Below are 10,146 nucleotides of genomic sequence, written 5' to 3'. Positions count from 1 at the left end.
CTTTTCTTCATCAAGCACCAGCAAAACTTGTCGTTTTTTGTTTGAAGTGCTTTGGACAAGAATTCAATTGGGGGACAGAATGTAAGGATGGAAGCCCTTTAAAAGGACGAGGACGGATGGGGTCGGAGGGCGATTCTTTTGATGAGTGAAGACGGCGGGAGGACGGACCGGTATAAAAGTGTCAAGTGCCCAGCTCTGCTATTTTGGTTGTTAAAGGGCAGCCAAGTAAGTCCTTTTTGGTAGAGCTGGGCATTCCGCCTCGTTGACGGACCAGTCGGTCTATCCGCCTATAACGGAAGCCCATTTTGCAGGCGATAAATGGGGAAACGCGCAAGAAAAAAAAGATTAAGCGGAAGTGGATTTTTGTCCACCTATGTAATCGTATATAACTTAACGGTGGTTTTGTTTGGTGCAGGTAAGTTTGGCTGCTTGATTCATGTATTTTACATCAGGCATGTTTTTGGTCAGCTTATAGATTCTAATGGCGTGACACACGAGTGCTATTTTTTTTTAGATCGCGTGACATCACATCGTGAACCCGAAGAGGTTCGGCGGTCAACTTGGAAGCGCGCTCGCAGACGCCTCCTGTTAATACTGTTTGTTTTCTGCCCGTTTATCTCAAAGAACGATGCCGAGTAAACACTGCTGCTTAGGAAGTTGCAGAAATGACTCCAGACACTACGACCGCCCGCACATGGACGTATTGTTGATTCGTCTCCCGACGCCAAAAACTCAAAACGGGGTCTCGACTAGTGTGGACGTCGAAAAGACCAGTTTACTGCCAGCAAGGTGAAGCCTTTCACCTTTATATGTCGTCAACGTTTTGTTGAGGGCCATATGGGTGACAATCCCGATCCCTCGCCGGCCACTTTCTGCATTGAAGAGGTAAGCCATTTCCATCCACCTCGGTCTTTGGTTGTTCAAAGGAACAAAGAAAAGGTGGAACTCTTGGTGCCGGGGGTTCAATCGAGGGGTGCTTGGGCACCCAAAAGTAGACGTGCTACCGACGCCTCTGCTCATCAGTATGGAGCGCTCCTCTTTGGCCGTTTCACTGTTGCAACATGCCACGCGCTACATAGCGACGTGTAAACCGGCCCGCTTCCGCTTTTGTATTTTTGTAGAAAAAGGCAAACATCCAGATGTTTATTTTCGTGAAGAAAACAAAACGCGGAAAGGAGCGACACTCAACTTGTTTTCATTCAAGGTCAGTCATAGGGTTTCCAACCGTCCCTTGAAAAACGGAATCGTCCCGTATTTAGGAACGTAAGTACGCGTCCCGTATTGAGTCGTAAAGGGACGCACTTTGTCCCGAAATATCGTCAGAATAAAAAACGTGTAAATGAAATGTCGATGGAATGAATGTAACAACGGTTCGTTAGCACGCCACCTCCGCAAAGGCTAACTTCCAAATAAAGCTTACCAAATAATACATTGCGTCATTGATCCCAATGCAATAGCCTCAACTATATGTCTTGCTCTGCGTTTTACTCTGCAGTTGTCAAAGACGTTTCTGCCAAGGCAGAAAGCTCTTTGCCCTTGGCAACACATAGAGCATCTTCTGATTGGATAACAATAGAATCTTCTAAATTGTAGATTAATACATTTATTATACATATGAATTCATTGCAAATATCTCTACTTTATCTTGAGGATCAATACTTAAAATTGAGCACTATGGATCGGAATATCGATATTTGGGTATCGATACGCCCATCCCTCGTTGAAGGTCGGGTCGGGTCAGGTCGGCCGTCCCCGCCGATTAGGTGTCCCTTATTTATTTTTCAGGGAGTTGGCAACCCTAGTCAGTCACCAAGGTAGAAGGTAGAGTAGCGCATAAGATTATTTGTAGGTTTCCAAGCACAATGCTCACAAAGGTCAAATACTTGTTGCGTACAAATGTAGTCTCCAGTCATGCAGTACTTTCCAACTAGCGATGCTGGGCTAACTACAGCTACGTCCTAACTAGTGCTGAATGGTAAATGGAGACGACGTTACCTTGCAGCTGAGGATTGCAGTGGGGAGCACGGTTGAAATCCCAGCCATGAACGCTCGCATCCTAATGTCTATGCTCGGCCCTCTTTACAAACCACTCCTGGGTTATATACAGTATTTAAAAAAATGAGTGGGATGCATCAGCCCGGTGTAAAAATTGCCAAACGTTTTTTTGTGTGTTTTTTTTTAAATATAAATCTGGCTGCCTAACTTCTCTTCTCGGTGGCGATTTCACATGGAAAGTCTGACAGACTGCAGTGTCAACTTTCTACCAAGAGAGAGCGCTAATAAACCGAAAAGGTTATGAGTGGTTTTGAGTGGTTTGGTTTCGAGGGCGAAATGGGCTTGTGTGGCCTGCATATATCTGTGGATGGCGTACTATGATGCCGGCAATGCCACGGGGCAAAGGCGTTTTGTTCGAGCATTTTTGTGGGGGTCGAATCGGTATATCTCCAGGTCCCGCGCCGCGCCGCGCCGCCCCGCCCCGCCCCGCCCCCCCCCCCCTCCCCTCCAGGCCCCTCCCCTCCCCTCCCCTCCAGGCCTACACTTTGGAGCCATCTAATGGTCAGTTTTCGTGTGTGACGTGACGAAGACTCGCTGCAGGTGGGCTACCCTAGGTCCTCTTCAAAGGGAAGGTTTTGTGCCTTCAGGTCAAGGGACGAAGGGATGGACGGACTGATTTGGCTGCAACTCTTCGTCGCATGCGAGTGAAACCAAGTGCTGAGTGAGTTTGTTCCCTTGCTTGTGTTAGCATGCTAGCACTTGATGTAACTTGTAGTCGCAAACCACCACTAACCTTTGACTGTGGGCTGGGTGAGTAATCGATTTCATCAGTAATTCTAAGTGTATTACTGCCACTGTGCCACACCGGAAAAGAAAAGGTTGAATTTCAAACGTGAGCTCTAAGTTTGACATTCAAATGTGTTATGTTCGACTTTAGCATGCACGGGCCCAACCAAACGAAGCGGGCGGAGCTCGACGTGGCTTCTTTTGGAGCACGTGACCTGCCCTTGTTTACTTTACGGACTTACATTTTAGAGCAGTGTAGTAATGAAGCTAGTAAGTTTGATGTATAAGACACAGAAAGGACTCTGCCAGTGACCTCAGCCGGAAAGAATTGGATGGCAATTGCAACATTTTTTGTCTGATTCATCGATGAATTGGGGGGAAAAAAACAATCAATATGTTTATCATTTATCAAAGCAATCAATAGTTGCAGCCTTCATTTAAACAGAAATAATGGAGGAAAGACAAAAACAGGAGCTGAACAACTAACTCGAGGCGGTGCCCCGATGCTCACTTGGTCTTGAGATGAGAATCTCAAAAGACTTTCACAAAGCAAACGTCCGCTTTTCCCGATGCGGGCGATTTGGGCGGAAGCTCTCGGATACTCCATCCCAGTGGTTCTTTAGCTCCTGAACTCGGTCCGGCCTTGCTGGCGAGTCGCGAGCTGAGAAACTGCATGGTGTGATTATTATGCTAATGAGCCCACCTGTGAGGTCACCCGTCCACCCATTATCGATAGCGCTTCTCCTCAGAAGGGTCGCGGGGCGTGCCGGAGCCTATCCCAGCTGTCTTGGGGCAGTAGGCGGGGGACACCCCGAATTGGTTGCCAGCCAATCGCAGGGCACACAGAGACAAACATCCGCACTCGCAATCACACCTAGGGGCAATTTAGAGAGTCCAATCAACTTAGCATGCATGTTTTTGGAATGCGGGAGGAAACCGGAGAAAAGCCACGCAGGCAGGCACGGGGAGAACACGCAAACTCCACACAGGGAGGCCGGAGCCGGGATGGAACCCACCACCTCCGAACGAACCGTGAGTCGGACGCGCTAACCGGCCGACCGCCGTGCCGCCCCGTGAGGTCGCAAGCCAGCAAAATTTAGAATGACTCGCTCAGAGACGTTTTTTTGAAACGAGTCTAATAACTCAAGGTTGAGTTTAATTTCCGGGCCGTTTTCCACAATGCGTCCCGCTCGACTTGGACCCCCGTTCCCTCTTTGGCTCCTTTCCTCAATCCCCAACAAAGTCGACGATGACGAAGACTTAGGTGGCCCGTCGGCGTTTATTGTCAAACACAAACATACAATTAAATGCACAATAACAACGATCACATTTGCACCACTGTACAGCGCGTGAGTTGGTTACTATGGAAACTGGCTCATGGAGATCTTCGACTTGGTCTTAATTTTGACACATTAGAAGAAGTTAGCATGCACCTCAGCTCTGGTACGAAAACACGACACACGGTGGACAAAAGTGGCATTACCCTGCATACGCACACGCATCAAATCCAGCAAGTTGGTGTGGGAAAAAAAAAAACCAAACAAACCAAAGCAAGCAAGCGACAAAGGACTCGCTCGGCTTGGCTTCCGTTTGCGGCTTCATGCAGGAAGTGATGTCACGGCAGGAACTTTTTTTTATCGCCAATAAACTTTAGAAAGAACCGTGACAGTCGATCGACTAAAACTATAAATAGAATTTCCACCCAAAAATGACTTTGCACACCCGCCAAATCACGAAGCTAAAAGTACGCGGACAACGGAACGACGGCACCGAGAGTCCACTCGCGCGGCTCGGTCCTCCCGGCTCGCCGACAGTACTGCTCGAAAGGCCGCCTCGTCACGCGCTTGCCGTCCCTCGTTTGGCCACTGACGTTTCAAAAGCATCCGCCCCGTCCGTCCCCGCGCACAAAGCCAACGCAACGGCGGCGCGCCGAGCGGCGGCGCGCCGAGCGGCGGCGCGCCGAGCGGCGGCGCGCCGAGCGGCGGCGCGCCGAGCGGCGGCGCGCCGAGCGGCGGCGCGCCGAGCGGCGGCGCGCCGAGCGGCGGCGCGCCGAGCGGCAGGGCGCCGAGCGGCAGGCCGGCGGCGCCTCGGCGACGATTTTGTCAAACCGGGTCGAGCTCGTCGAACGGCAGGCCGGCGGCGCCTCGGCAACGTTTTTGTCAAACCGGGTCAAGCAAGTGACGAGCGGCACAGCGGAAAGCCTCCACGCGGCCACAAAGGAAGAAGCTGAAGCTGAAGCTGAATTGAACGCGATGTCAGCTGCCACGGCAAGCGCGTAGCACCCGCGACGGAATGCCCGATGACGCAACTTCCCAATGAAAGATCCGAGGACGTCGGGCCCAAACGCAGGGGTGTCAAACGTATGTCAAAGGGTTGAATTTGCATTCATTTTTGTTGAGAAATCTGCAATTGCAAATGCGATTGGCAATAAATATGGCTTTTCCAATGTACTTGGCGCAAACAAATTTGGACGCTTCCCGTCCACTTGAGATCAGATGGGGGGGCGAATGTGGCCCGCCGGCTCAAATGCGTTTGACACCCCCGCCCTCGCGCTGGAAACCTGACGGAGGCTATACAAAAGGTCCGGTGAGAAGGAGACGTGGGGGCTTGGGGGTTGGAAGTTGAGCTCGTGGGGTCGGAGGCGGGGGGCGACGGCGGTTGTTTCTGTCGGGCGGACGGCGGGAAGGGGCGCGGCGGCTCACAGCCCCTGCCGGGCCAGCGAGGCGCTGACCCGGTCGGCCAGCGTGGACAGCTGGGGCGGCTCGGCCATGTTGAGGCTGCCGGACGACGACACGGCGCTGAGCTGGTGGGTGGGCGAGTCCTCCAGGGAGATGATCTCGGCGCCGTGGTCCGTGCGCGCCTTGGCGCTCTCACGGAAGTTCAGCTTGTGGCTCTCGATCTGCGCGCACACAAACAGGCACACCCGTCAGCGAGGGCGCCGTTTGCGCTCCGCCGCCGCGGCGAAAACGTTTTCGGGCGCGCGCAGTCCAGCGCTTGGCTCGCTTGAAGCGCGCTTGGCCGACGTCTGCTTTCAAAGAATGTCTTTGAAAATGCAACGGAAACGTCAGCTCACCAATTGCCACCCAAAAATACTTTTTCCAAGATGTCAAATACAACTGAAATGAAATGTTTGGCTTTGACTCCTTGAAGTCGAAACAACAACTAAAAGTGCCGGCAATTCCCAGCCAAAGTGGCATCTCAAATGCAAAGAAACCAATATTTCCCTGGAGTGTCAATTGATCTCTGATGGGCCGACGGGGGGGAAAAAGCCGTTCAAATGCCGAACACGGCCCCCGATGATCGCCGCGGCTGAAAATGGCCCCCGATGATCGCCGCGGCTGAAAATGGCCCCCGATGACCGCCGCGGCTGAAAATGGCCCCCGATGATCGCCGCGGCTGAAAATGGCCCCCGATGACCGCCGCGGCTGAAAATGGCCCCCGATGATCGCCGCGGCTGAAAATGGCCCCCGATGATGGCCCGCTCTCTCCCTCGCGCCACCACCGGGAGACGTCGTGCGACATCCATCCGCTGCCTTCGCGAGATTGCTATCGGAGCAAGGAAAATGGAACCCAAAAACACAAAAGAAAAAATGGCAAATGCGCAGGGCTCCACTTTACACGCGGAGGGTCTCGGGGGGCCGTTTCACGGCTTTGAAAAATCCCCAGGCGTTTTGGGGACCCCCCAGTGGGCGCTTAGTTGGCTTCCGCCCCGGGCCTGTTCGGGAGCCATCAATAAGCCCCGCCCGTTCGATGTCACACCAACAGGCGACTTGGACTAGCGCGTTGCCGTCGGGCGCAAAGGCTTCCCTTTTGTCTGGATTTTCCAAATAAGAGTACAGACATAAAAACACCGCAAACGACTGCGGTATTTCAAAAGGCGCACGTTGTCTTTGCAGAAGATATTTGTGCGTCGGACTGCCCTCAACTGGCCATCCGAAGCGTCGTCTGAAAATGGCCAGCCGGGAATGAGGGAAGGTTTGCCCCCGTCGGCTCTTGCCCGACACCCCCAACGACGAGTGCGGACGTTTGCATGCGCCCCCCGGCCGGGGGTGGCCGCGTGCGCTCCTCATCCAGCCCGTTTCCCACGGCACCCTCGTCCGGCGCGCCCCATTCAAATGATCCGGACGGCAGGGAGACGTCCAAAACAATCCAGGTTAGCCGCCCTCCGCGACCGCACCTGGCCACCCCTGACCTCCATTCTTCCTCCACTTCAAGTGCCTGGATGGAGGAGGAGGAGGAGGATGAAGACGCGCTGGTACTTACTGGCGTCCTCCATCTTGGCGGATGCGTGCGAGACAGTCAGAGGTGAGTGAGGGGGGGTGGCGACGGGGGAGGAGCCGTCCGACGGGCTCGGCTCGCCTTTCTTCCCCTGTGCTCGCTATGGCGGGTGGGGGAGGGGAGGGCAGCAGGAGGGGTGATGCGTGCAAAAAAAAAAAATAAACAGGATGGAGTCAACAGAACTGAAATTAAAGTGCAGACTGAAAATGATGATAAGATTAATATTGAGGAATACATGATGGGGCGGGTGGGGGGAGGGGGCGCTGCTTACTGGGTGGGGGGAAGGGACGGCGAGTCATCACGTCCAAGCGGCGACCAGCCCTCTTTTGGGTATTATTATTGGTTATTGGCAATTGATCGCCTTCATTCAATTACAAAATCAGCCAACCGCAGAAATGTCATCATTTCTTTTTGTTGACTGATTGATGATAACCTTTCAAGAATTATTTGAAGTAAATCAATTGTATTTTATTTCATATTTGCTCATTGGATTCTTTTATGATGACCTTTTTGGACTGTTTTATTAGTAACAATCTTCATGAGTGTTATTATTTTGCGAGCATTTGTAATTTCACATTTTATTCAGAAAAAAATAAATACAAATGAATACTACATATGATCTCAACACTCAATAAGTGTAATTGTATTTGCAAGTTCTACTTTAGTCACTACAGTGTTTTATTTACTTTCTTTATATCATCCGCCCGACATATTTTTTTATTAAAATGATGAGCATTATTCAGCCAACAAACAGTAAAGCAATAATCATTTGATTTCCTATGCTTTTATTTGCATTTGGAATATAACCATATGTCATGAGCAATATTAGTATTAGGGATGTAAGGATTGACTCAAGCCCCGATTCGATTTAAAAAAAATAAATAAAAAATGGCCGGTCTCTGTGCGCTAGTGTGGTTCTGCAGCCACCCACAAAGGCAGTACGCAATGTTGTTTGGCGCAAGCGCGTAGTTTGATCCGCACATTCGAAATGTGCTATGCGTCCGGAATGAAAAAAACGTTTCAAGACATCATTTTCTAGATGCGTTTAATCAACCCCATTTTGCAATTCATCGAATGGATATTCCATCAATCGTTACATCCCCAATTAGTATGTTTTTTTCTCCCACGGTTGAATTTGAAAGCCGATTTCCTATTCTTTTCTTGCTAGCGTGGCATGATATGACGATTTTGCTGTTTCATATTCTTCCATGCGGCCAAGAAAAGGAGCAAACGGGCAAATGTGGCTTTTACCTTTTTTTGGCCGCCTCCCGGCACGTGATTGATGTTGCCAAGCGAGCCCACCTTGGACTGAACTCTGAACTCCAGCTTCTCATTTTTGATCTCCACATTGCCGCCACCTAGCGGACACAATGTCAGCAAGCATGACGAGATTGTGGGACGGACGGAGGGACTCGCCGGAGGTGCGCGCCGTCACCTGGTTTGTGGCGGATGTTGTCTTTGGAGCCGCACTTGGACGCCACGCTGCCCAGGTCCACTTTTTTGTTGACAATTTGGATCTGCCGGGAGAACGGAGGCCACCTTCAAAAGCTTTGCGTGCGAAACACGGAACGCCCGGCGTGCCCCCGCGACCCGCTCCCCATGTCTTTGGAACGTCCACGTTTCCCAACCGGGCGGCTGCTTTGAGGGACGTCCGCCACGCCGAGTGATTGCTTGTTGGTTGCCACGGGAACGGCACACGACGGACACACAAGGTGCACCTAAGCATCTTAACACGCCTACTCGCGGAGCAAGTGTAAGCTGGCTGTTGTTGCAGCCCCCCCGCGGTCGCCGCGCACACCCTGAGGACGCCGGCGCTCGTGCGTACGCGGCCTCTAGCGGGAGCGTGCCGCACGCTAAGGTAACGCGGCCGCCTCACCTTGCCGCCGCCCGGCGTGTGCTTGAGGTTGTCTTTGGAGCCGCAGCGGGATTGGACGGCCGACAGGTCCATCTTCTTGTCCAGGATTTGAATCTGAACGAGAGCAGCAAGAAAGAAGCGCGTGGAGGGCCGAATGCAGCACTGTCGCGCCCCGGGATGCGGGCAAGGCGAGCCGCGGTCGCCATTCATCAACGGGACAGACAAAATGAGAACACTGGCAAGGGGCACGGAGCACTACGACAGCTAACGGCCAACCGCGCTTCCTCCAGCCCCCGATGTCGCTCACCAGGCCACGTCCCTTAATACACGTCTTGAAAATTGAAATGATGTCAGCCCCACGGCCCGGACCCCCGGCCCCGGCCCCGGACCCCCGGCCCCCCGCCCGCAACGGCGGCCTGTTTGGGTCGAGGTAGCGCCGGCCAGTAAGCGGCAAGGTGACGAGCGCGCTTCACTCACATTTCCGCCACCCGGCACGTGTTTGATGTTGGCTTTGGAGCCGCACTTGGACTGGACGTTGCTGTAGTCCACCTTCTGGTCCAGGATCTGCACCTGCACAAGCGGGAACACCTCCACGTCACCCCAAAAATAGCGACGCCCGCCTTTCGCCGGCCGGCCGGCGAAACTTGCCTTGCCGCCGCCCGGCTGGTGCTTGAGGTTTCCGGTGGATCCGATCTTGGACTTGACCGTCTTGAGGTCGGGCATGGGCGGGGGGGCGGCGGCGGCGGCGGCGGCCAGAGGGGCCGGGGTCTTAAGGGAACCGGGTGACTTTGGAGAACTCCGCACCACCGCCACCTTCTTCACCTTGTGGGCGTCACCCGCCGACTTGCCCGAGAGCGCCTGGCTGGAGGGAGACTTGGGCGTCCCGGGACTGCTCTGGCCGCTCGCGGCATCTGGAACGGTGACCCGATCGCCGTCACGTGATGCCAGACGCGCGTGACCACGCCGGTCGCGCGGCGGAAGCGTACGCCGGCAGCGGTGGCGCTCCGGTTGACCTACCTGGCTGAGCTCTGGCGGACGTTTTGCTCGCAGGAGTTTGAGACTTCTGCGACCACAAAACCACAGGTGAAGCGGGGCTCCCCGGTCGGAGGACGGACGACATTGGCCCGAGGGCGGCTGATGATGGCCTACCTTCTCCGCGGCGCCGTTGTCCATCTTGGCAGCGTGAGCCTCTGCGGGACAAGACAAGAGGGCGAGGTCAGCGAGAGGACGAC

At 53.5% G+C, this 10,146-nt stretch overlaps 2 protein-coding genes across 3 annotated transcripts in view; one reads left to right on the top strand and one right to left on the bottom strand.

Moving 5' to 3' along the window:
- The first annotated feature begins 134 nt into the window (after positions 1–134).
- The window catches only part of LOC147128652 (uncharacterized), a 13,164-nt gene continuing 3,152 nt past the window's right edge, over positions 135–10,146 (top strand). Inside the window, exons 1-3 of the mRNA XM_086015621.1 lie at positions 135–885; positions 6,678–6,934; positions 6,997–7,086. Of these exons, the coding sequence (XP_085871747.1) occupies positions 838–885; positions 6,678–6,934; positions 6,997–7,086 (395 nt within the window). The 5' untranslated portion in view covers positions 135–837. The remainder of the gene's footprint in view (positions 886–6,677; positions 6,935–6,996; positions 7,087–10,146) is intronic.
- LOC147128651 (microtubule-associated protein tau-like) overlaps positions 4,806–10,146 on the bottom strand; it is a 9,038-nt gene continuing 3,697 nt past the window's right edge. For both annotated transcript variants that reach the window (XM_086015617.1, XM_086015619.1), the window contains 8 exons: positions 10,064–10,104; positions 9,932–9,977; positions 9,563–9,825; positions 9,392–9,484; positions 8,936–9,028; positions 8,495–8,576; positions 8,311–8,417; positions 4,806–5,680 (listed from right to left, as the gene is read on the bottom strand). In XM_086015617.1, the coding sequence (XP_085871743.1) occupies positions 5,480–5,680; positions 8,311–8,417; positions 8,495–8,576; positions 8,936–9,028; positions 9,392–9,484; positions 9,563–9,825; positions 9,932–9,977; positions 10,064–10,104 (926 nt within the window). In that variant the 3' untranslated portion in view covers positions 4,806–5,479. The remainder of the gene's footprint in view (positions 5,681–8,310; positions 8,418–8,494; positions 8,577–8,935; positions 9,029–9,391; positions 9,485–9,562; positions 9,826–9,931; positions 9,978–10,063; positions 10,105–10,146) is intronic.

This window comes from Filicampus tigris, chromosome 19 (genome assembly GCF_054856515.1).
Source record: "Filicampus tigris isolate MCC_2025a chromosome 19, RoL_Ftig_1.0, whole genome shotgun sequence".
Taxonomy (NCBI): domain Eukaryota; kingdom Metazoa; phylum Chordata; class Actinopteri; order Syngnathiformes; family Syngnathidae; genus Filicampus; species Filicampus tigris.
Note: the sequence above shows the minus strand (reverse complement) of the source record. Positions and strands in the feature narration are given on the sequence as shown.